A 27,725-nucleotide genomic window follows, 5' to 3' on the forward strand; every position below is an offset into this window, starting at 1 on the left:
GCTATGGTAATGCCCAGAAAACTGACTGGTAGATAAATTTATTGGGTGCATTCATATCCTAGTGGACAGAGGGATAGGTGGTTGCAGTAAAACATACATTTTATTTTTCTGTTAACAAAGTAAACCCACTAGGAATAAGGGGCTTCTTCTCAGAGGTAATGCAGGAATGCTACATGCTTAACACTCTTAGAGTCACACAATAGGTAAATAGAGACTGAGGGAATCAAACCCAGGAGTACAAAATGGAGCTCATTATTAGCTCATTGTCTTAATCCTCCACTAAATTACTAAACAATAAATATGTACACATATAAAACATACGTGTGTGTGTGCTGGAGGGAGAGATGAGAAATTACATAGATACAGGCATACAAGGATGTAACTGCAGATATAAATGCAACTGCAGACTGCTGACTGTGGAAGTGTAAGTACAGGCAAACAGTAAAGTAGAAACAGCTGCACTGATAGTTGGTGATTACATGGAAAGAAGTAACTAGGGAAAGAATGGTTATTGGGTGCATAAGACCAGAGAAATGAATATGTCATGGGCGTATAGCCGGACAGATAAAAGTTTGTATGGTTAGTGTGTCTAGATACATGCTTGTACACAGAATAACTATAAGCTGATGTAGAAACACAAATTCTGCAGACAGATGGCACAGATGGGTAGTAGATGGACTCATGAAAGAGGGAGATTGAGATGATATGATTACAGATAAGATGGAGTGCAGTAGATATATGGATAAGTAATTGCAAATGGCCAGGGAAAATAAAGACTGCATAGTCACCTATAAGTGCAAAAAAGACAAATGGTTAACTACAGTGTGGATGATAAATGTTGATGGTTCAATGCATTTATTATGAAAGAAGAAGGGATGGGTGGACTGTAAAGCAGCAACTCTATGAATTATTCTAAGATGGATAAGTATATTCATGCCTGGATATAATTGCCTATAATTGCTGACTTTACAATTTTCTTTTGGTGTATACAAGCATGCATGTATGCATAAGTTGTTGAAACATGGCTTGGTGTGCAGGTCTAATTGCTCATGATACAGACAAAGGACTTGAGTCCATGTAGTTGACAAATTTATGGGAGGATTAAATGCACACACATATTGCTGATTATGTGCATGGACAGCACAGATGAAAGATTGAAAAAATGAAAGTATGAATAACTGGAACGATCAGATAAACATATACATGATGACATAGGTTGGTAAGATAAGAAACAGGTGCAGACATGCATAGCTGGATGAAATAATGGTAAATATTTACCATAAGATTAGTTTACTGGGGCATTTTACCTCCACAGCCATTTCCTGGAAGTTATTTCCAGTCTTCTCGACAATGTATCCTAGACGGAATATTGGGCAGTACCAGTTATCCTTTTCATCAAAATGACAGTTCCGGGTATTTACCACATTAGTCCTGTGTAGAAATAAATAATAACTAAGTAACACACTTAAAAATCCATAGTATAATTTTAGAATGACACTTCATATTGCGGAGCATGACTAAAAAGATAAAAGATAATTTGTACTGTGGATTCAACAATGAAAAAAGTGACAAAATCAGAATTAATACAGCCTCATGGAAATAATGGTGCACATGCATCACAAGACTTTTTTTTAATCATTGTGCACATACTGTATAAACATTATAATCCTTTGTATTAGAAACCAGACAACAAAAGCCACTGTCTTCCTTGGATATGCATCAGATGGCATGTGATCCCTATCTAGAAGACATCACTAAAAGTAATAGTTATTAACTGTCAGATGAGGTGCCCAGTCCAAGGGTGCCATACTGTTTAATGTATCTAGTAAACTACTTTGAAAACATTACAGTGGCTGTGAACAGTGGTCAATCTGTGCTTATGTTGACTTAGTTAAGGATTTTGACATTATCCTCAATGCTGGTATTATTGAAAAGTTACATAAACTTAATGTAGACCCCTACATTGCCCAATAGATAGAAAACTGGCTAGCCAACAGATCCCAAGTAGTAAAAGCTGCTGCTGTCCTCTCTGAACATAAAACTGTAATTTATGAGATATTACATGGAATCAGTGCAGAGCCCTTTCTCGTTTGCTATTTATTCTGTAAATATCCAAGTTAGTATTCTTGAAGTGTATTTTTTCCAAGTTTGTTGATGGCAAGGTGGACACTGTTATCTGCTCATCCATGGAAACTAAACTGCTCCGAAAAGGGCTAGAATATGCACATACCTGGTCTACCAAAAATGGTCTTAAACTCAATGCAAAAAAGTTCACACAGTAGGATTCTAAAAAAATAAAAGCCATTTTCACCTCATATGTTATAAATGATACTCCTCTTCAAACAGATTCAGTCATAACAGACCACAGTAATCATGTAGATAGCTCTCTAATTTGATTAAAATGTTTCTACCACAGCAAGGAAACCCTTCCATCTGGTTCAGTAAATTTCCAAGGGAATATCTTCAAGATCCAAAGAAGTCATTTTCCACATTACTCTTCCCTTGTAAGACCCATCTTTGAATACAGTCCCCCCTTTTGATATGTATAAATCCAAGCAAATTGCTCAACTAGAAAGGCTCCAACAATTTTTAAACAAAAAAAAAACAAAACAAAATTAAAGTCCTTAAATGCTTGAACTATACTGATAGATTAGCACAGCTCACATTATACTCAGTAGCCTACTGGGTACTATGAATTGACTTGTTTCTTGCTTTCTGAGTCAAGAAAGACTCAATTCTATTTGACCTCTTATTTCTTCACAAAAGCAATGGCTCTAAAAACACCCATACTAAGGACCTAAATTTACACCAACAAATGAACAAGATTCACTGGAGGGATAGGTTCCTAACTCAATGTATTTCCAGTCTATGGAATAAGTTACAACTACAGGTCAAGCACACTAGTACTTGTCCGTCTTTAAGGTTAGTCTTGAAATGCCTGGATGGGTAGACATAAATTTACACCAGTGTTATCACCTATATCACTGCTTGTTGTGGAGAGGTGGCCACTATTAAGTACTCATAAAGGGTGTCAAGAAATTTTAAGTGCATCTATTTAAAGGTGTATAATGCTCTTATGGTCACTGTGATCGCTTGCCTAGTATTATTCCTGTTCCTATGCTCCTACCAATTCCAGCCATCAATATTCAGTGTTTCTAGCCTTAGGTGGTCCATTTTGTAAAAAAACAGCTAATGTACTTCTGGCTATGTAATAAAAATAAGCTCATGCATAGGCAATGTAGATTATAAATGGCTGGCATAACTTGGGTTTATACTCCAGTTCAGTGACTCCAGCCGACTGACACCATGTTGTTTCATGTACCTAAAATGAAACTTGTCAATGCAGATGAAACCTTTAGTGTCCCGTGCAAAGCAGTGAAATTCACAACTATCTCTGCCTTCCTCAAAAGGCCTTTACCTTAAAAAATATATATTTTTTAAAACTTATTAATCTCCTATGTGCCTGTCAGACCAATCCCATCTCACACCGAGTATCATCTTATGCCACTGGTTATGTTATTTTCCTGTTCTCTTCACTGCTTCTTGTCTGCATTGTCCCAATATGAGCCACATGCTTGAAGGACAACCCTTAAGTATGCCCACCCCAGGGCAAAGCCTTCTTATGGGAAATATGATGCAATAAAACAAAGGAGGGATTGTGAAATCACTGGACGGCCATAACAGAAAGGTTTAATGCAGATGAGATGCAATCCCCATCCCATTTTCCTATTTTCTTCCCAGAAAGTGCACATCATTGCAACACTTCAGTGCTCTCCATACCTCAGATGTTTTTAGTTGCTGCTAATGCACTCAACATCTATTGTGAGCCATCAGCAAAGTGATTTCTATCCCATTCTTCCTTCAGGAAAGACACTGACTGTACGTACTCAGTCCTAGCCCCCCACCCGTTCCCCTTCCCCAGCTGACCCTCCAAGTGACTGGAGTCATCACTGAACCCTGGTCAATCGCAATGCAATCAAGAACCGAACTGCTGTGCCAGAAGACAGCATAGAAGAAAAAAATACTTGCAGATGGTCACATGGGGTGGGACAGAATATCCTTCTAAACCACTAATAACAAAGGCTAAGTTACTGGGCCAGGTGTTGAGGGGGTGGGCCAAGGGAAAACAGACATGAGCAGCAGATGGTTGGCTCGGCTTTTCTGGACAGAGGGACACAACACTAATGCAATGACTCCTTAGTGAAGACTGTAGATGCTGACAGTAAGGTGAGTTTCAGTACATGTCAGCATGGTGTTCTATGATATGGTGATCACATGGAAGTACAAACACACTTTCTGCATTGACACCAAGTATTAATGGCAGGGGGTGCCAAGTAGGGCATAAAATAAAAAGTCATAATCTACAATGTGATAAATAGAGCAGCTTCCCCCTCCAACAGCTGTTTCCCTCTGCATTCTTTATACCTTGAGGGGAAAAATAATCCAGAAAGAGGTGCAAATGAATGAAGACCTGACTGTAGCCCTATAATCCTGGGCTTGAATGGTGGCCCAGACATCAGAGGAGCCAGACTGGTGAGGGGAGTGGGAACTAGCAGCCAACTGTTGGCTCAGCCTTCCTTTGGGGGAAAGGGGTGCGGATCCAAACCTGGTGTAAAATAGGTGGGACAACCTCCCCCAATATACAGCTGACTCCAAAGCAGTGAGCCTATGAAGGAGTAAACGGCACAATAGTTGAAGATGAGAACAGCAATGTGGTAGTACACTCCTTTGTGGCCAAACTGTATCAGGAATTGTATAACATCTGTTGCTCAGTGGAGGGGCAAAGGAGTACAACTGAATAAGAAAAGAGCCAGACTGCAGTTAATGGCAACCATTCCCCTCTTGACTATCACATTCACTAATGATGAGCTACAGATGATCAAGAAGAGGAAAGAATGAGTCACAGAGGTACTTGGTTGGATGTAAAAGATGATAAGAATATAATAGACAACTGTAACAAAATGGGTGATCCCCTAGGACCTGAAATCAATGGGGATGAGGAAATGTTACAGAACAAACAAAGCACTTTCTTCTATAAAGCATATTCTTTTTTGATGGGTAATCTAAGACTCCCTTGTCCTTACATATTAGCCTCCTGTATGACACTTTATACCTCATTTATTCAGTCTAATCATATGTACGTGGTACTTCACCCACAGTTTCAATTTATCATGAACTGTACAGTACGTAAATGATACACCTGCAATCTCTCCTCCCACTGTTCTTTCTCCCACCCCTTCATCTCCACTCCATTACACCACTCTCTTTTGTGATCATCAGGCATTGTGCTTTCTCCATTTCATCTTTCTTCGTACTTTTCTTCCTTCTTTGAACACTACAGATCCTTAACTCCCTTTATTTACTAAAAGCCTATACGCAGCGTGAACTTCTTATTACTTTGTTAAATAGTAACGCATGCTCTGCTTGCGTGCACACACACACACACACACACACACACACACACACACACACACACACACACACACACACACACACACACACACACACACACACTCACCTCTTTCTGTACTTCTCAGTTTTTAATATCAAGTGCAGTTGTGTAAGTAAACTTACCATAACAGTAGACTTTGAATGATCACTCTGCAGCAGCCTTAGCTACATAGGTTATATATTGCCAAGGATATAACAGCCGGCCAGCTTCCAAATCTACACAGAACATTTCACAAGCCCAAAACTGACAGGCAGCTCAAGCTGACCTGATTAAAAGACAAATTTGGGTGCCAAGCCCTTTAGAGCTTTACTGCCACTGAAAAGTAGACTCTTCTGAGGCTTTTAAGGATTGGCAGTTAGACTGTACTATTCCGTTTCTGGGCAGATAAGTGCCCATTGGGGGAAAAACTTCCATTCAATTATTTTTGTTGATTAACACTTTCCTCTTCAGAAAATTTATTTTAAAGTTAAGAATTTGTGTTTTAACAGAGTGTCACAACACTGCACTACACTTTTAAATGAGAATGCTCTTTTTTCCTGTCAGTTTAACTATAATTATTATAATGATAAGTACATATATTGTCTTTTAGACAAAATTTATTATGTCTTTTTTATTATCATTATTTTTCTTGTTAGTTATATGCAGAAATGATTTTATACAAGTCTTATGATGGCATGTGCTTGATATTGAGCATGCTATTGTATTCTAATTGTTGTTTTTATTCCATTAATAATGATATATTTTTATAATTTTCACATACCTTCATATGGCCATACATTTACATGTTCTTTAGATGCTCTATAGAGAAATGTATATGTACTAACTTGTTCTTGTTCTAGGGTTAATAGTACATATGTTTGTAGATTTGTGATTTATTGTTTATTTTTGTTTTAGTTTTATTTTTTGTGTTTGCTTTTGTATATATAGTACTTTTATAGTCAGAGTTTTCATTTTTATTTTTATTTCTATTCTACTTTAGTTAATTAATGTTTTTCATGATTATTTTATAAATGCAGTATACATTTTAGTGAGTTGAATGAATTGTTCTGGGTTGGGCTTTATGCCAGAATCAATACTTGATTATACCACCTTGATTGGCTTAAGTAGCTTGCTTAATCTATCTGTTAACTCATTAATTAGATGATGAATAAGCATATATATAAGCCTTTGTTGAATATCAGTGTTAAAACCTGAAGAAACGTGTTGGATACACATGAAAGCGCTTGTTCTATACTAATAAAATAGTTTTATACATTTCTACTACATCGTGGCCTTTTTGTGGATATAGTTCTGTTTCTTCAGTTTGGAGACCTTTGGATGGTGGCATTCCTTGTTTTGATATCAGTTTAAAAGTTGTTTAAAATATTTAAAAAAAAAATCTGTGGAGAAATTGTGTTAATTCTACTTTTGGGGGCTGGCAAGTGTTTTAAAGTGTTTTTACTGTGTTTTTGTGTGAAAAAGTGACTTTTAAAATACTTTAAATTTTTACTGGCTTTTGCTGCTTGTTTTCCCTGTGGAAACAGGTACCATTTTTGGCTTGACCATGGAAAAAACAGTTGGTCACAAAGTCGATGTTTCTTCCAGCCACAAAAAGGAAAGAAAAGTTAAGCAAACAGCCTTTGCCACCTCAGAAGGTTAGCAATTTGCCCCAGCCATAGTTGGGTGACTCTGCTGTGGCCATCTGTTGCACCTCAAACTACTCATCCTTTACCCTGGATCCCGCTGGTGTAGCTCTATGGACCGGGGGTTAGCCATGCTATCTCTGACTGTTGGGGTCCCCTCAGCAGGCAAGGGAGAGACACTTTTGTTGGTCCTGGGAGATTGAACTGGGAAGGCTTCCCTGTTTTGCCTGGAATGTTTTGCCTATTCATGGGGAAACTACTGGTGCCATTTATAACACTGTTGGCCCCATTTTCTTCTGTCAAAAAGAAACAAAATCTAAACTTGTCTCTGCTCCTCAACAGATTTCCTCAGAAAAGAGCAGTTTACAGGTTCTGGCTCAAGGTTTTATTCAGGCTTTTGATTATTCTTATTTATTGCTTTCTGGTAAAAGAAAGAAGGATACCTCCTTTCCTGAAGAGATTTAAAATTCTGAATCCGGACAGGAAAATGAACAAATGCATACAGGTTTTCTTCTCAGTTTTCATATTCAGGGTCAGATGAGTTCTAATTCTCCCTCTGGGTTCCTCTCTCTCTCTCTCTCTGTGACTATTTTCAGACTGTGCCAGTATTTTCAGTGAGAGTACATAGAAGTTTCTGAGTCCATCAGAAAACTTCAGGAACTCTCACTATTTCCTCCAGTTCTGTCAGCTTTGGAGGATGCGTGTGTGTGTGTGTGTGTGTGTGTGTGTGTGTGTGTGTGTGTGTGTGTGTGTGTGTGTGTGTGTGTATGTGTGTGTGTGCCTGTATTTTTCCTAATACCCAGTCTGCTGCCCCTACAAAGGCAGACAGAATGTATAAAGTTCCTCCGTCTTTTTAAGTTTTAATACACTCTCCCCAAATCTGACCCAGCAGCTATAGCTTTAGTTTTTCCTACTACTGCTGAACAGTTAATACCAATCATACTCTTTCTGATAAGGATGGGAAGATTATTGTTAGGTATGGAAAATACTGTATGCTTCTGCAACTTTGATTTTCAGAATTTTGAATTGTCTGGCTTACATGTTAATGTTTATTCTGCTTCTGTAAGTATGAGAAGAATGTTTGGTCTGCAGTTTCTTCTTGTGTGGAAACATCTGCTTTAAATTATTTAGTTTCCTTCTATTTAGTCATTGCTCTGTTTCCAGTGTGGGTTTCTCATTTGATAATTGTTCCATGGCTATGGCCTCTGGTCCTATTTTGAGGAGGTCTGCCTGGCTGCATTCTCATAACCTTCCAAGAGTATGTGAATAATGAGATCTATTTTCTCTTTTGGAAGGAGGGTCACTTTTTGGTTCTTTTGCTGCAGAGGAGATCAAGTGTGATGAAAGAAATAAGTTAAATTAGGGAATCTCTTTAAGAGATTTTTCTGTCATCCTTTTCTAATTTTCAAATGGCTACTCTAACCCCTCATCTAATTTTAGCATAATGGCAAGGGTATTCCAAAAATAACTCAGGGACGCCCAAAAACAAGACAGTCCAACTATTCAGTTTGACTGTTTAAAGGACTTTGTTACCCCTCCTATCCTAGCAGTCCCTTTTCTCTTCCAGAAAGTCTTAATGCCCATTTTCTCTTTGGCAGCATAGAGTTTCAGACAAATAGGTTCTGAAGATCATTCACAGTTATAAATGACATTAAGAGTATAGTCACCTGTCCTTCATTACATGCTGTTCCAGGGAGTGATAGAAGCAGTTCCTCCTTCCCAAGTCAGTTAAGGTTTTTGTTCAAGGATGTTTTTAGTGACAAAGAAACAAAGAAAGACGATGTTTACAGACCAGCTCTGGATCTTTCTTCTTAGAACTGTTTGTGAAACTGCCTAACTTCAAAATGATGTCATTTCACAATCTGTTACTTATCACCTTTCTTACTCCTCCATCAAGAAAAAACAGGTACCACCATTTTCTTTCTTAACCCCAAATGCTCTGTTCTGAAATAAATCAAACTACAGTTAAGAAAACACACTCACCCTACAACATATTAGGATCAGAGAGCTAGTTCTGTCGCAAGCTACAGGAAGCTGAATTATTTAAAAATTATTTACTGCTGTTACAATTGCTTTACCTACTCTGAGCCTTTCACCAACATTCCTCATTTCCACTAACCACAAGTATCATAACCACTGCATCACTTCAACAGTAAGTTCACTTCCTAAGGGTGGTCATTACTCATTACCACAGTAAGGAATGGAAACTTGTAAGGAAATCTGTAAGGAAATTCACAGTATGTTGCTATACACACATATATGTGTTTATAGTATCTGATCAACATTCAAAAACATTGAGACAACTCATCGCTGTCTATATACTGAAAAGGAAAATTGCCAAAACCCAAACATAATGGAATACAAAAAGACTGAAAAAGAAAAAAATATTCCTTTTTCAGTCTTACAAAGAAAAGCACACTATCACAGTTGGACCACATTTGTCTGAATACTAACAGTACAATGGAAAGGGCTTTTCAAAGGTAAAGTGAAACTTAGGGTTAGGGACGGGGCAAGCTTAGGGTTAGAGTTGCCAAGTATTACAGTAAAATGGTGTGAGGGGGTGACCTGCTAATCCTAACCATGATCCTAACCCTGTAAATTATCTTAAAAAGAAAACTTGTGTAAACTCTTACCATAACCATGCATGTCCTTCTCTTCACTGCTGCAGTATTCTTCACTTGAGGGATATCCCTGCCAGATGGCGCCTGGCTTCAGCCAGTAAACAAAAGACTTTTCACCACTGTAGGGTATGTGGTAAGTCTGGCGTAGGCTGCAGTCGTACGTAGGCCATAAAATGGATGTATGCACATACCAACCTCAGAACTGAATACCCTAGGAGGAAAGGCTGACTAAGGATAAAGTGGTGTGTGTGTGTGTGTGTGTGTGTGTGTGTGTGTGTGTGTGTGTGTGTGTGTGTGTGTGTGTGTGTGTATCCAGGAAAAATAAGAGTCCAGTGGGGAAGACGGGAGGAATACAATACTGCAGCAGTGAAGAGAAGGACATCTATGGTTATGGCAAGATTTTACACAACTTTTCTATGTCCTTCTATTCACTTGCTGCAGTATTTTGTATTTGAGGGAGAGTGCCAAAGCCAAGAGAGAACGAAGGAGGCTGCAGTAGCGGAGGTTTCAATGAAGCAATGGAGGATGGCTCTGGCAAAACCAGTTCTGGATCTGGAGATAGAATCCAGTTTATAATGTTTGGTGAAGGTGTGAATGGTAGACCAGGTGGCTGCTTCAAGAATTCAGTGTTATCCAGACCTTTGAAGAAGGCCCTGAAAGAAGCCAAGGCTCAGGTAGAGTGGGCCTTAACAGGGGAGGAAAGAGTCCTTCAATGGTTAGTGTAACAAAAGGAAATGGTTTTAGAGATCCAGGACAATATGGTCTGCTTGGAAGCAGGGAGACCCAGTGCTCTGGGATGGAAATTAATGAAGAGCTGGACAGGTTTCCTGAAGGGTTTAGTCTTGTCCAGGTAGCATCTCAGTCATCTGTGAACATCCAAGGAGTGTAGGATCCTCTCACTATGGTTTTGAGAGGTGGGAAAAAGATGGGGACTTAGACGGATTGGTTGAGATAGAGTTCGTCAACCACTTTTGGCATGAAAGATGGGTTAGTCCTCAGAGACACCCTATCCTTTTGGAAGACTAGAAAGGGGGAAATAGCCATCAGGGCTTGGACTTCTGACACCCCTCTAGCCGAGGTCAAGGCAACCAGCAAGACCATTTTCCAGTGCAATGCTTCAGGGAAGTGGACACTGCTGGTTCAAAGGGGGGCAGAGTCAATTTCTCCAGTACAAAGTTGAAGTCCCAGGAAGGAGGGATGGGTTTCTTGGGAGGTCTGATGTGGAGGACGCCTTTAAGGAACTGCTTCACCTTGAAGCTAGAGGCAAGGGGAGGAGATAAGGTCAGACATGTGTTTTGAGATATGGCTGATGTGTGCTTTGACTGATGACTAAGACAAGCCAGTATTGAGCAACTCACACAAGTAGGATAAAACCACTTGAATTTCCACAGTAATGGATTCTGATCCTCAGATTGGCACCATTATGAAAATCTTTTCCATTTAGAAACATATGATTTATGATTTTCTAGTGCTGGGTTTTCCATCCTCCTGCAAAACCCTGAGCCTGTCTTCAGAAAAAAGCTGTCTGAAAAGAGTTAGAAATATATCACCCACAAAGTCAACTGAAAAGTCGATAGGTGGGGGTGAACTAGGGATCCTTTGTTCTGTGTGAGAAAGTCCACTCTGTGGGGCAACTTCTGGTGATTGCCCTGGGCTAGTTGAAGGTAGAAGGGGAAAACAGTGCTGTCTTGGCCAAAAGTGAGTCACCAGCAAGATTTCTGGTTGGTCCTGCCTGATTTTGAGCAGGACTTTTGGTATTAGAGGAAGGGGAGGGAATGCATAGAAAAACATCCCCTTCCATGAGAAGGAGCATCCACTTTCCAAGCTAGAGGACATGGGATTTTGGCAAAAAATCTTGGGCGTTGTCTCTTCAGAGTGGAGGCAAATAGGTCTACTTTTGGAGTACCCCATTGGTGGACTATGTCCAGGAACACATCCCTGTGAAGCATCCATTCATGGGATTGACTCCAGGATCTGATCAGTGAGTCTGCCCAAAGATTTCTTTCAGAGGAGATGTAAACTGCCTGAATGGTCATGTTGTGTTTTTTCAGGAAGTCCTACTAGTAAGGCCAACTTGCAAAGGTGGTAGGATCTGGTCCCCCCCCCCCCTTGCTTCTTTACATACCAGAGCACAGTCATGTTGTCTGTGAACAACATCAGTGGGCCTAGGCAGAAAATGTGGTCTGAAGGTTTGAAGGGCCAGGAGCAATGCTCTCATTTACTTTATGTTGATGTGTTCCCTTTTCTGGGAGGAGGACCACTTTCCTTGGTCAGTGTATTTTCTCATAGCCGCATCCCAGCCCATGTCTGAGGCATCTTTGTAAATTTCCTGGACTAGATCCAGAGGGTGGAGAGGAAGTCATGAATTTAGGCTTACATGTTGAAACCACCAGATAATTTCCTTTTTCAAGCATGAGATTAGGGGGATGGGAATTCTAGAGGATGTGAATGTTGGGTCCAGACAGATCAGAGGAACCACTGAAGCTTCCTCATGTGTAGACTTGCCAGAGTCACCATGGAATTGGTAGAGGCCATGAACCCTAGTACTCTGAGGAATTCCTTAGCACTGATGTGGTGTAAAGACAGAAGAGACAGGAAGAAAATGTGAAGATCCTCTGCTTTTTGTGGTGGTAGAGATATTCTGCATCCAAGGAACATGTGGTCTTGGTTTGGAGATGAGGTAGATTTTTTCTTGTAGTTTATAGTGAACTCCAGGTTTCCCAGTAGGGAAATGGTGGTGTGGAGGTTGTGTTGCAGGATCTGTAGACTCAGTGCCTGTAGGAGTAAGTCATCCAGGTATGGAAATATCTGGATTCCTAGTAGTCTGCAATAGGCAGTGACCGGAGCCAAGCATTTGGTGAAAACTCTTGGAGCAGTAGAGAAGCAAAATGGCAATGCAGAGAACTGAAAATGCCAGGAACCCACAGAAAAAATGCAGGTATTTCCTGACATTTAGGTGGCTATGGATGTGCAGATAGGCATCCTTTATGTCAAGAGATGCCATGCAACTCTGTGGGAGGAGCAGAGGGAAAATGGTCTGGAGAGTAAGTATTCTGAAGGAAGGGACCTTTAAGAATGTCTTGAGGTGGGACAAGTCTAGAATTGGCCTCCAGGGGCCATCCGTGCTGAGCACCAGGAACATTCCTTGAATAGAATCCTTTTCCCTTGGAACTGACAGAGACTTTTTGAATGGAGCCCTGTAAGCAGAGGTCTGAGAGGAGGTTTGAGAAGAGATATAGCTGATCTCTGGGGTGGTTGAGGGACACCCCAAAAGATGGGAGTGGATAGCCAAACCATAAAATATCAATTCCTTATGACTGAAAGGACCCAGTTGTCTTGGGTAATGCTTTCCCACACCCTGAGAGCTTTTGAGAGATGGAGGGGGGCAAAAGCAGGGTAGTCACAGACTCCCTGCTCTGTCAGAAAAGGACTGCTTTTGTTGAGGAGGGTTTTGAGGGGCCCTGATCCTCTGAGCTCTCTTTCCTCTCCTAGAAGGCTTACTGCTCTGGTGCTGGCAGCGACTATGGACAAAGACAGGGTTTGAGGGGACGTTCTTCTGTAATCTTGGAACTGGTTAAACTAGAAGATGTTTTAACTCCTTGAGTTACTTGGTCTTTTCTTGTAGGGACTTGAAAAGTGACACAGTAGCAGGGCCAAACAGAGAAGAGTTATTAAGGGGAGCATCCATCAGTTTGGATCTACAATCATCCTGATGTGGTTGCAGTATGAGCCAGGAAAACCTTCTAAGCACAGACCCAGCTGCATCTGCCCTGGCACAGGCCTCAGCAGTGTCATAGCTGCATTTTATGGGATGCTTGGCCACTTGAAAGGTGGCTCCCAAATGGGACAGGGCTAAGGTTTTACCGTCTGACTCAGGGAGGTCTGAGATGGCAGCAGTAGCCTGTGAAAATAATTCTAGAGAATATTTAGTCATGTGAGTCTGGTAGTTTATAGCCCTGAAAGCTAAAATTGCTGAAGTATAGGTCTTTTTACCTAATCTTTCCATGGTTCTACTTTCCATGTCAAAAGGTAACAGGGAGTTAGAAGGGAGCATCCTGGAGGGCTTGTCAGTAGCAACTGAGATAACTGCTGGGTCTGCTGCAGGACATTTGAAAAGGAAATTACAATCTTCAGGGACTTTATGAAAGTAATCAGGCTTCTTAGGGGCTGGGGCCTGAGAGTCTGGATTTTGACAGGCATTGTGAAATGAATCCAAGAAGTTCTTCTACAGTTTCACCTGTCCAAGATGGACAGGTGGAACTGTAGAAGAACTAGGTAAATCCATTTGTAGTAATTGGTAGTACCTTTTTTGAATATCTGAAATTTGGGTGGTATCCCATTTAAAGTGCTCCCCCAATTTCAAAATGATTTCCCCAAAGGAAATTTCTTCCATGGGGGACTCAGTGCCTACAGACTCTTCTTCTGGTGAAACATATTCTAAAGGAGAGGTTATCTGGGTTGAGTAATCTAAGGATTCCTCTTCTTCAGAAGATGATTCCTCTGATGATTCAGGATCCCTAACTCTTTTCTGACAGGGCTGAGGGCCTGGCAAGGAGGAAAGAATGATGAGGCCTGTTTAAGGGCCATGAAGGACTGAAAAAGGTTTTTGGAAAAGGTATGCCATTCAGAAGGGGCCTCTTTAGAAGCAGATAAATGTTTTGTCTGTTGCTTTTTCTTAGCTGGAGACACTGTTTTTTAAAGGGTAGGAGGGCTGGACACTGGCCTAGCATTGGACAGCGCAGACTCCGGTACTTCAGATGCAGAGCTCCGAGCTAACCCCCTAGGGCCCTCATTGCAGTCAAACCTTGGTTCCCTCTCAACATCCAAGTCAGACATCTGCTCAACCTCTAGCAGTTGAATGCAAGGTGACCTCAGAAATAGTTTCAGCCTGTGACTCCGAGCCAGAGATCCCATCTACCTCCAGGTTGACGAGTGCCTCAGGAGGAACATGGGATGGCAGAGGTGCAGCTGAAGGGGTAGGCCTAGCTTTTTTGGCCTTACGGTTCAGAGGCTTGGTATCGGACCCCAGGGTACCTTCCATATGTTTAGTTAAAAGTTTCAAACATTTTTTCCAAATACAAGGCTAGGGAATTAAACCTGCTTCTAAGGGTCTTTGGAACAAATGATTGGCAAATACTACATGACCTATGGTCGTGGTTGGGGCCTAGGCAGAAGAGACACTGGGTATGGCTGTCCTTATGTGGAATTTGTCTTCCACACTGGCACTTGTCCTTCCCGGATGACATACCAAAAAGGAACAAAGAGAAAATTCCCCACTTGGGCACTTATCTGAAAAAATGAAGTTGTTGATGCTGGGAACTGCAAGACCAACATTCAGTAGCTGGCTTTCTGACTGGTGGCAGAAAAGTTCTCAGGTTGGTAAGTACGTACATCTGTTTTATGGCCTATGTATGACTGCAGCCTATGCCAGATGTACCACGTACTCTACAGTGGTGAAAAGTCTTTTGTGTACTGGCCTTTGAGTTTTGGGTAGCTACTTTTAATGACCTCAGCATATGTGTATGCCCTACAGCGTGTGTGGCAGGTACTGTGTAGTATTGTATGTTTATGACAACCTTTTTGGTAATTGCAGTAGTTTTATGTGAGAGCATTGTCTCCAAAGACAATGTTTAAGCACATCTCTCATGGGTGTTTTGGTTGGAACTAACTTGTTTGGGATTGGTCTCTCCATGCATTCACCTGCAGGTTGTGTTGTGGGCACCACTGGAACAACATCCAGCACTAGTTTCTTTGTTTTCTGTTAAGAAATTTTACTCTCAAAGCCACGACAGTCTTGCCCTGCTCCTTCATGTTTTCAATGTGGATTTTTACCTCTTTGCAGAACTGGAGAGGACCCGAAAGGGGAATCAAATATGGTTACCTTGATATCCTCTGCAAAGTCAGTTACTCTCAGCCTGCTGGACCTTGTAGGTCTGGTTACTCCTTCTGACACGCTGTACATGAAGTGGACCATAATGCTGTTCATGTTAATTAAAGGAGTCTGTTGTCTGGACCTTGGGATTCTCCTTTAGGGTTCCATCCTGTAACTCTTCCATCATGTTGAGTATTTCATAAGATAAATCCCACTAGAAACATGCTTGCGAGTAAGACAGTTCAGCACCCACAGGGAAACTTTGGGAACGCAAACAGAAGCTTACCAAATTAAGCTGCTTATCTGAAGGATGTACAGCTGGACTCTGGAGTGTTGTGTCTTGCATAGGGCTCCTGTAGAAACAACAGGTACGACTTAGGAGTCTCCACCCAGATTGTGCAGTATCTAAGACGACTGAAAATTTGATCTGCCTTGTGTGGTACTAGGGCTACTCTGTCTAGGTTGTCCCAGGCCATACTAGAAGCATAGTTCAGGATTTCTAACAGTGGTGAAACTACACAGGATGAATGCCAGGTGAACCCGCATGATGGAATTCTAGCCCATCCTCCTTTCTCTTCCATTATATACAAGTTTTCATCCAATTCAGAGTCCTTCCCTCTTGTTTAAACCTGTTACTAGGAACCTACAGAAGAGACCAAGTACTTCCTCTTCTCCACTACTTTACAAAACCTCTTTGGGGGAATATTTTTGAACCTGATCTAAACAGGATGATGCCCTCTTAAGGGAAATGCTTCTGGGGGGGTGCTGTTGCAGGTTGGGGATCTAAAGGTCTACGCAGCCTGATATGCTGATTGGGTAATACCTGGTGCCAATGTGACCTGTCTTAATAAAAACCGAGGAACCAAGTACTGAGATATGGAGTTTAATGTCAAAATTATATATTCCAGCCCAAGGGCTGAACAGCTGACACCAGCAAAATTGCTGCCATACAGGTCTGCACTGTCAACACCAAGACCACCGACAAAGGGATATACAGTATCACATACAGAGTCAGTGGATATAAGCTGCCAGGAAAATCAGCACATTATGCATTATGGGGGGAGACACAGGTTCCAAATCATGACAGGGTCTCAGGAAATATGATACCAGGATGCCTGAAGTCAAACTGACAAAGGAAGGTCTTAGTGTTCGCAATCTGAGTACTGGCACTGATGATGGGGAAAAAAAACTGGTAATGCTGGGGACCACAAAAAAGCACAGAATCTGGCCTTTTGGCAGACTCTCCTGGCCTGGCAAATATTGGAGTGAGTGGACAGTAAACAAGGTAGCAAATAGCCTACTTTGAGCCCTTACCTATTACAACTACTTCTGCTGTTTTTTCATTATTGATTTGAAGGCCAAATCCTTGGATGAAGAAGGGCCTAGAAGTGGGGCAGGGCACATGCACCTTGGTTTCTAATGTAGAAGGCTCATGAATAAGAATGATCAAATTTTTGTCAGTATCCTGTGTGTCCTGCTTAACTGATTTAACCTTCTTAAGACTGCAAAGACAGAATTACTTTTACAGTCACTGAAGATTCCTCTGGGGCCTCTACTGTTGATGCTGGGGGGCTGTGCAGATGCTGGTGCACAACAGATTTAATTTTTAAGGCCTATCAGGGCCACAAAGATGTTGGATCACTTGGTTCTGGAAAGTCAAGGAAGACCCAATATGGTTTTGGTGCAATTTCCCAATGCAGCCCTTTTTAACAAATAATTCTGCAATTCTGTTGTCTCCTTTTTCTGGTGACATGACTGATCAATGGACACACAGAAAATGAATGTACTACGTCCTACTCCTAAAAAGCAGAGGCACCACCTATGTCCATCAAACGCTAAAGCAATGCTGTCACAGGCACACCTGGAGAATAAATACTTCAGCATTACATCTTATGCTGGCCTAACACCCTCGACACCAAAGAGGGAAAAAGAAGCATAACATAAGAAAAAGGACGGCAGGAATTGTATTAAAAATGACTGGACTCACACTTTCACTCCCAAACAAATATTCAAGGTAGAAGGCAGCTGAAGAAAACAAGAAATTCTCTACATATTCAGCAAGCAGCTTGAGCTACAGACATCTGTAGCCAAGGGTTTCCATGGCAATGAATAATGGTGAGTGAAGAACACTGGTGTATGATTGGAAGGAAGCATGATAACATTTCAATGTGAAGACATTTTGACACTGACATCATCGACCCCAAATGGTCAAAGCACATAAACATCAATCCATGAAGGATCAAAAGAAAAAAACAGTAAGCCAGTGTTTTTGCAGGGTAGCAAGCAACCCCCATGTGGGGGTCTATGTCCATACACCCCCTGCTAATTATAAATACACAATATCCCAACTCAGATGTCTCTACAATTGGAAAAGGGAAAATTCTCTGAACCCCCACAGTGCCACAAACTCAGTTTGAGAAAGCAAGTAAGGTTCAACAGGCTGATTTTCATTCAGCTGTTCCAGCTTTCTGACAGTTGACGAAAGGACACATTTGACAGAACATCATCCTGCAGACTGGAAAGGGGGAAGTAAGCTAGCTTGAGAAAAACTTACTGGTTAAGCAGGCATAATGCTTGAGGCATACATTCCTTCAGAACAGAATATGGACTACTACTTAATCTGACTATGTTTTACAAACACTGCATTTCAAAAGTGTAATCATTGTGTGCCTGTATTATTGACAGCAACACTCCAGTGCTGACCACAACATCTTACACTGAAGGTGTTCACATGTGCACTGAGTTTCTACCTATAATAATATATGTGCATAACTCTCAACTATCCCTAATTTTGCAAACCATCCACAATCTTGCTTCATGTTTTGCGCTATCCCAGATATTTTTTATTCTGTGAAAAATTACTGAGGACTGCAGTCAGACAATAATACCAGACAATATAGCTTTATGCATCGTATTTTTAACAAAATGCTTGTTATTGTTAAATCTGTTGCTCTATTACCTATTTAAATGAATCGGAGTAATACTTAAATATTGTCCCTGATTTTGGGCTTTTGTCCCACCATTATTTCTGGCTTTGTCCAGAATTCTTCAGCAAGTATGGTGAGAAGTAAGAATGTCAGACAAAGGACAAACAAAGTTACTAATGAAAAAGAAAAATAACAACAGAATGTGAGCAACTACTTACTTTGCGAAATTAAATTTTGGAAATCTAACAGCATTCTTTATGTAAAGAGTGAAGTTTTCTGCCTGTCCCAAAAGTGCAACCCTAGAAAAACACAAACAGAAAGCTTATGTTAAACAGTGCCACATATTTTCCAGTTTCCAACTGTAATGAAAACAAATGAATAATGTCCAGCTACTTGTGCTAGAAATAACCTTTAGAAATTCTCAGCTGTTGCACAAATAAGGCACACTGAACATTGTCATAGTTGTATTGCATTAAGAGAAAAACAGTGCTGTCAGGCCCACTGGTGACCTAATGTGTTTTTGGTGATGTCCCACCTCTCCAGGATGTGAACCATCCTAGAGAGGAGGGACATCACCAAAATACATACAGTAGGTAGGCAGCTGAGATAGCAGTGCCATCTGCTTGGAATTAAATGTCATTCAGCTCAGTGGCACACTAAACTAGATGACTAGTGACAGCAGAACAGTAATGCTGACATCGCCTCTAAATCCACCTTACTAACCAAGTAAAACTCATTTGGTATAGCTATCTGTTTTTAGTGACATGGCACAACAGCTTTGGTGTGATTAAGTTAACTTTGTCCCAGTCACACTGTATCAGAATCAGGCTGTGGGAAACATACTCAAGTCTTTTAGACTCAGTCTTTAGGCTACATACTGTATCAGCCAAAAACAAACAAAAAAAAAGATATGTACTTACCATAATGTTCCATGTTTGTAGTCCATCTCGCCTACATTCTTGCTGGATGGGTTGGGAGCAGATTCTCATCTCCGACTCGGCCAATACTAAAGCTCAAGAGCTTTTACTGGCTCAAGGCTAACACCTATCCCATGGTGCCTCATGGCAATTCCCCAGATCTTGTTTGCAAGAAAGTAAACTACATAATAGTCAGTAAACTATCAATAACTATGCACATACAAACAGAACACTCTGTATTACTATCCATGCCAGGTGGACAGACAACTACAACCAGGTCAGACAGCATAATGGATAGTCCACCAGTTCCTCCAGGAAACAGGAAGGGGAAAGAGGGTGGGACGCAAGAATGTAGGCAAGATGGACTACAAACATGGAATGTTATGGTAAGTGCATAACTACTTTATGTTATGTAGTCCTATCTCACCGTAATTCTTGTTGGATGGGACAGCGTCCCTAGCACCTTTATCCCTGCTGGCTCAAGCGAAGAGACACTTCAGCACAGTGAACCCAAAGGATGACCTGTCCCGGGAGGTCAATTCCAATTTGTAATGAGTGACAAAAGTATAAGGTCTTTCCCAAGTAGCTGCTGCACAAATGGTATCAATTGGGAGTTTAGATCTAAAGGCATATGAAGTTGATACTGCTCTGGTTGAATGGCCTTTTACTTTGACTGGTAATTGTTTGCCAGCAGCTTTGTAAGCAAATGAAATGCAGTCTGAAAGCCATTCAGACAAAGTGATCTTAAGAAACAGGTAAGTCTTTATTATTGTCTGAAAAGGAAACAAACAATTGGTCTGATTTTCAAAATTCTTTAGTCCTGTGCAGGAAAAACCTGAGAATTCTGTGGACATCCAATTGGTGTAGTCTGTATTCTGATTTATTAGTATTATTTGGAAGAAAACTGGTAGTTTGATAGTTGTGTTGAGATTATGCTCTGAACATACCTTGGGAAGAAAGGAAGGATTAGTTCTAAGTGAGACTCTATCCTTGTGGAAAACAATGTAAGGAGGTTGAATGGTGAGGGCTTGCAATTCTGAAACTCTCCTCGCAGATGTTATAGCGACTAAGAACAATGTCTTCCAAGACAAGAATTTCAGATCCGATGAAGAAGAGGGTTCAAAAGGTGGAGAAATTAAAGATGTAAGAACTAGGTTTAGGTTGCAGGGCTCCGGTGGTTGCCTGATTGGAGGTCTGAGAAGGAGGACTTCTTTCAAAAAGGTTTTGCATAAAGAGTGGGACATGATTGGATTTCCCATGTAGCCAAAATGATAATTAGAGGTGGCAGTTAACTGAACTCTAATAGTAGCAGCTGCAGCTCCTTCATGAAAAATGGATGCCAGGAAGGACAGGATAGACTCTATAGGAGCTGATCTATGCCTTGGTTTGCTGCCCAAATGGAGAACCTTTTCCATTTACTGGAATATAATTTCCTGGTGGAAGGTTTGTGTAAAGAAATCATAATGTGTTTGACTGTAGGGGAAAGGAAAACACACCTGGCTATTTGTGGAACTGGAGCAGCCATGCTGTCAATTTCAGGGTTTGGATAGTAGGATGGAACTGCCCTGATTGATGGATCAGGAGGTCTTGAGATGGTTCTAGAATCCATGGTTCCTCCAAGAGATAGGGCCACAGGAAGAGGAATCAGACTTGGCAAGGCCAGTAAGGAGCAATGAAGATTAGGGTACTCTTCAACAGTTTTACTTTCTGAATCACGTTTGGTATGAGAGGAAAGGGTGGAAAAGCATATAGGAGTCCCGAAGGCCAACTGTGGACCAGAGCATCCCTGGGTGACATCCCCGGATGGGAAATTAGGGCAAAGTAGCTGCTGCATTTGTTGTTCATGTACGTGGTGAATAGGCTGCAGCAAGGCTGGCCCCATTTGTGAAAAATCTCTTCTGCAACTTCTGAATTCAGGGACCACTCATGAGGCATCAGAATTGCTCGACTGAGTTTGTCTGCTATCACACTGGACTTCCCTGAGATGTGCGTTGTTACCAGAAAGCACTGAGTGTCCATTGTTCATTTCCATACTCTTAAAGCCTCTCGATAAAGTGGGTAAGATTTGGTTCCCCCTTGCTTGTTTATGTACCACACTACAGACATGTTGTCTGATTGAATCACAATTGTCCCAGTGGGAAGAGAACTGTGAAGTGCTTGCAACATTTATAGCACCGCTCTCATCTCCAGAACATTTATATGCAAGTGGTTCTCGTGATCCTGCCAAATACCTTGGGCCGTCATTCCCAGATAATGCACCCACCCCCCAATCTGGGAGGTGTCCGTGCTCAAGACTGCATTTTGTAGAGGGGGGGCAAGTGGGCGACCTAGATGAAGTTGATTCATATCTAACCACCATGTTAGATCCTTTTTGCAGAAGTTTGTGATGAGTATTTGGTGAGACAGGGGGAGATCCTGCATTGACCACTGTGCAAATAGTAGACACTGAAGTACTCTCATGTGCAGATGGGCTAGGGGAACTAAGAGAATGGTGGAAGCCATATTTCCTAGGACCCAAAGGACTATCCTGGCTTGTACTTTGTCTTTTTTCAGCAAGGATCTGACTTGGTTGTGCAATGATTCTATCCTTTCTGGTGTCAATTTTGCTGTCATGGTGGTTGAGTCTATTTCTGAGCCTAAGAATACAATGTGCTATGATGGAGATAAGGCTGATTCTTTTTAGGTTTATTGTAACGCCTAGTCTGGTGCACAAGGATAGAGTCTCGTCCCTGGTTCTGATTAGTTGGTGCTTCGTGGCAGAGACCGTTTTACCGGGGGATCGGAAACAAATTGAATAAGGTAACCTCTGGATATTATGGTTTGTACCCAATGATCTTGGGAAATTTGTAGCCAGGCGCTTGGGTACAGTGAAAGACGACCCCTGACTGACTCTAGAGATGGACAGTAGGCAACCCCTCAGGGGCGATGGAAGGGACGATTAGAGAAAGTATCTCTCTCTCCCTGATGTTGCGGACCTCCTCTGCCATGAGGGCGGCATCTTCCACTATATCCTCCCCCCTCTGCCTCTAGGGGCGGGTTGACCTTTTGCCTGAGGGAAACCTTTTCAGGATTTACGGAACCACATTTTCCCTCCTGTATGACCCTTGGGATAGGGTCTAGAGGGAAGAGAGAAACAGACTCTCACAGCAGATAAGGTTTTCCCTTCCTGCTCGCACCTGGTCAAAGTCTCTTTTACCTGTGGTCCAAAAAGAGTTGAACCATCAAAGGGGACGTTGGTAAAGGAAGACTTAAAGGATTCCGTGAAGTTACATAGATGCATCCAGGAATGTCTCCTAAGAGAAATTCCTGCTGCGGCTGCCCTGCTCGCTCTATCAGCTGCATAGGAAATCAGCCTCATGGAGGAGTTAGCTATAGATGTAAGGGTGGAGAGCTGCGCAGATACCTTGTCCGTGGATCCTGAAGCTACTGAACCCTGAAGGGGATCTCCCAACTCCTAATAAAATGGGACAGGTAATTCAGCGATTGTAAGGTAAATGCCGCTGAAGAGAAGGTACACTTTCCTCTTTATTAGGAGGATGGATATTTGATGTCTCAGACAACTCCTTTTTTGTGCCCACTGCTACCACTATAGCATCCACAGAAACTCCCTTAGAAAGAAAGGACTTATCTTCAGGGGCAATCATAAATTTGTTTGGCCTCCTTGGGACAGGCTCCACTGTGTCCGGGGAGGTCCAGGCTTTCTGGGATATGACCCCCAAGAGTTGATCATAAGGCGGTGTCATCCAGGATGCAGAAGGTCAGGAACCAAAGGCCTCAAGGTGCACTCATTTGTCCACAGCAGGGTTAGAGGTCTTCCAATCACCTCTCTGTCTAAGGATTTCAAGGATGTCAGCAAAACAGACATCCTCAGAGGGGGATCTAGGGGACCCTTCTGACTCATCCAAATCAGTGTCTGACATGACAAACTCAGATGAGTTAATGCGCTTCCTCATACAAAGTCTCTTCCAAGGGATCTCTCCAGTGGGATAATCTGGGGAGGTCTCAGAAGAGGGGACACATCCAATTGGAGCTGCTTGAGTCTCTGGTTCCCAACATGGAGGGTGTGGTGGGGGAGAAGAGGTTGCTGTCGGCTGCTGGTGGGACATTGGGTCCAAAGGCAGGCCTTTGACACTGGACAAAGTTTTCTCTATTGCTTCAAAGGCCTTTCCACCCCACTCCAAAGACGACTTCTGGTCTGAGGAGATGGAATGTCAGCTCTGAGCAGGAGGGACAGGTTCCAAAGCACATGTGGGAACCGAGGTCAGTCGAGCCGAAGCACCGAGAGGGAGGGTCGGTTCCAAAGAAAAACCAGGGTGACTATCCCTCTCAGATTCAACTCGAGAGCGTCGGCTCCCAGATCCCTCAGCTCCAGACTGAGCAGCTGAGGATAGAGTTATCAGTTCCGTGGAAGCAGGAAGAATTCTCGGAACCAAAGGATCCAACACAGAAGGACCCAAATTGTTCAACTCCGAGAGCAAAGTAGTCAGAGGAGGAGTAGTAGTCTGGAGATGGGATGGCTCCAAAGTCTTTGGGTCTGGAAGAGCTAACTTTTTAGCTAGAGCCAGGTCATAGAGCAACCTCTTTACCACCTGCTCAATATGCTCATCTGAAAGTGTCCTGGAGGAATGGGTGGAGACAGAAGGAGATCTCCTCCTTTCTAAAATAGGAGACCTCAAAGTTGGTGTAATAGGGTCGATAACTGGTGAGTGTCTCGATACCGAAGGTTGCCTTGGCACCAAAGAAACCGATGGCACCAAGACAGAAGAAGTGGAATCGGAGCCAGAACTCCTTGGCTCCATCACTTTAGAGTTTTTAGATGGCTCAGACGCTGGAACCAAAGATTTTCTCTTCACAGTTTTGGGAGCTGTCTGGCCAAGTTCCAGCTGTTCCTAGAAGGAACTAGTCATAAGACCCCTGTCTATCAATTTACATTTAAATGAAATATAATATCTAAATATTCACAATCATTATTGTGTATTTTACTTGTAAAGGTCAGGAAATAAGTTGTTGTGTTAAGGAATAAAATGAACTCTGATATTTCCTCTTTGCTACCTTTCCAGAAAATAAGTATACCATCCAGGTATCTGCAATAAAGCACTATGTTTGGCCAAAATCTAGAAGTAAAAATACTCTGGTCTCCAACTGAGCCAGTACTAAATTAGCATATATGGGTGCACACCTGGCATCCATAGCTACTCCTGTACTCTATAAACCTATTATTAAGTTTGGGTTAAATAATACTTTAACAACTACTACAAGTACTAAAAACAGGAATAGAAAGGATGCATTTATATTGCCCTACAACCCTAGTTCTTGCTTAATAGTTAACATACTACATGAGACGTGCAGCAGTGTGTTCACCAACAAGATAGAACTTATTGATATTTTAGGCAGCTTTCCAATGATTACATACAGTAGGGGTGTCAATCTAAAGGAATTAATGGAGAGTTACAACAATAATCAATCATATAAAATGTCCAAAATGAGCAAATGTGGTTGCCGTAGGACATGTAAATACATAAATGATGGCCCCTATGTAATGGTTCAAAATTTTGGTAGGTCCATAAAGCGTCCAGGATTCTGCAATTGTAACACCAAAATGGTGGTATATTTGGCTACTTGCATATCATGTTCGGCTTATTATGTGGGCAAAACTACCAGGAAGCTCAGGGAACGTATAATGGAACATAACAGAGATATAAAAAATAAAAAAATGGTGAACTCTTTATATATACATAGTTATAAATGCAAGGATTTCAAAAGATTTATATTTTTTGTTATCGACAGGATACCTCACAATGTTGCTAAAGGAGGGGATGACAAGAACTTACTTGAAGTTAAGGAATGCCTGTGGCAGTTGAGACTCAATGCCAACATTGCACCAGGCATTAATGAACACATTTCTATCACAAGTATTCTGAAAAAGAAATCTTATTTTATTTAATATTTAACATTTTTGGACCATGTACCATATCTGTCTATGAAGTGCACACACATATATTGCTTTTATATATTTTTTTAGTTTGCTTTGTTATCTGTTTTCTACATCTATCTCTAAGGTTATTTTTACTGTAATTTATTTCATTTTGATTATCTATGTGTTTTTACACATTTATAAATTATATTTATATATTCACATATTTGGACTTTTAAACATGTTTTTAAGTCATTTTAGGTTGAGACAATACATACAATATACAATATATATATTTTCTATTAACTTATTCTACATGATATTGATATTCTATGTTCATCGCAGAAAATTACAATGGAAGCGTTCTTTTTTATAAATTAATGTATCATTCATTAATTATTTTAATTAATCAATCAGGGGCGTTGTGTAATTAAATGGATTCATATATATATATATATATATATATATATATATATATATATATATATATATATATTACACCTGTATGAAGTATCAAGTACCCTGAAGATGCCCATCAACCACATGGGTGAAAGCGCTTAGTAGTTTTGGATTTTTGGTTTTCAGCTCTAGCTGCTTGTTTTTAGTTTTGTACAACAGTGGTATTTTTTTTCATTTTTTTGTTTTGTTTTCCTTTTCTTTTCCTTCTGCATGCTGTCCAGATTGGAAGAAGACTACTTAGGCTATTGGGTGTTCTGAAAAGATACTCAAAGGCTTATTTTGATTTGTCTGAAATGTGGGAAGCAAGGGATAGGTTTAAGGAGAAAGAAAGAGCAAAAGGGAGACTGACAGTCAATGCAGCAAGAATGAACACATTACTCAAAGTAAAAGCCAACAGATACCTTCTAAGCAGTTCCTTATGTATGTATAGATATATATATATATATATATATATATATATATATATATATATATATATATATATATTCATTTATTTAGTAAAATTATATATCAGTTTTGCAAGATGGCTTTCATTTTATAAATGCAGCGTTTTTCAGTGTAGCTATAAAACAGCAGCAGAATAGATCACATTACCTTAGAACTGATGTCATTATGCCCTATGTTCCTTGTTCAGCTTAAAACATGATGTATCGATGCCTCACCTGAAGGAGTGGACAGATAGCAAATGCAGTAATTTACTTTGCTAAAGTTGAGGATAAGGGACTTTGGTGGAACTATACAAACAATATATATATATATAATACATACATATATATATATATATATATATATATATATATATATATATACATACATATATATACATATATATATATATATATATATATATATATATATATATATATATGTCATGAAATATATAAACTGAAAATTTCAAACCTCAAAATATCTAAGAAAAATTGGAAGCACAAAACCACGTAATCTCATAACATTGAATTACAAAATATGTAATACTTCTATACAAGTGAAAACTACATTATATCATACACACCAACTACAAAATCAAGATCAAGTGCTGTCTTGATAGTGATACTGTTACTGAAAGGGTTTTTAGCAACGTAATGTGCAGGATTAAGGTTAGGGTTAGGGGAAGGTTTAGTGTTAGGGTTAGCACACAAGTAAGCTGGGAAGTGGGCTTCCTAACACTACCACTACATAAGACAACAGGACACAAAACACCCACAACACAAAATATGCAAAATAGTAAATCTATCCCCTTACCTAACCATTACCCCAACCTGCAAACATTCGCATATTCATACTAACAACTATAACCTTTTGTAATCAAACATTAATTTTCCTGCACACTCTTACTTACAAACACTATAAAAATTAGCATTCATTCATGGAACATTCAATCAAATGTGCTTTCAATATTTTATTTCAGTGTTTTTCACCACCGAAAAACTTCAAATGTGTTTCAATATTTTGACATGTAACTAACTAACTATATATATATATATATATATATATATATATATATATATATATATATACGTGTTTGTGTGTATATAATTATATATATAGATATATATATATATATATATATATATACGGATCCTGGTCTTATGATCGAAAGTACATAATCTATCTCACTTTCACAAAAGTGCATTTTGTCGAAAATGCACTTTTGCTGAAAGGTAAGTAAGCAAACAGTTGTTTGCTTGTAGATTTAGTTTGACATCAACTGTACTGTTGATTGTACAACTATGCAAACTGTTGCGTAGATTGTGGTACAGCGGGGATAAGGGAATATTCTCTTTTCCCCACTGTAGTGCGATCTTGGATTGAGAATATTAAAGTAGGGGGGTGTGGGGGCACAGCCCCCCACATGGGGGGTGCAGGGGGGCTTGCCCCCTACATAAACTTGAGTAGTGTTTTATTTTTTTAATTTTTTGTAGTTTTTTTTTTTTTGCGACA

At 40.5% G+C, this 27,725-nt stretch overlaps 1 protein-coding gene across 2 annotated transcripts in view; it reads right to left on the minus strand.

Annotated features, from left to right (window-relative positions):
- P2RX5 (purinergic receptor P2X 5) overlaps window positions 1–27,725 on the minus strand; it is a 593,368-nt gene that overhangs the window by 241,534 nt on the left and 324,109 nt on the right. For both annotated transcript variants that reach the window (XM_044054334.1, XM_044054333.1), the window contains exons 6-7: window positions 18,713–18,793; window positions 1,308–1,431 (exon numbers count right to left, since the gene is read on the minus strand). In XM_044054334.1, the coding sequence (XP_043910269.1) occupies window positions 1,308–1,431; window positions 18,713–18,793 (205 nt within the window). The remainder of the gene's footprint in view (window positions 1–1,307; window positions 1,432–18,712; window positions 18,794–27,725) is intronic.

Source organism: Protopterus annectens, chromosome 13.part0 (genome assembly GCF_019279795.1).
Source record: "Protopterus annectens isolate FY-2018-M chromosome 13.part0, PAN1.0, whole genome shotgun sequence".
Classification (NCBI taxonomy): domain Eukaryota; kingdom Metazoa; phylum Chordata; order Ceratodontiformes; family Protopteridae; genus Protopterus; species Protopterus annectens.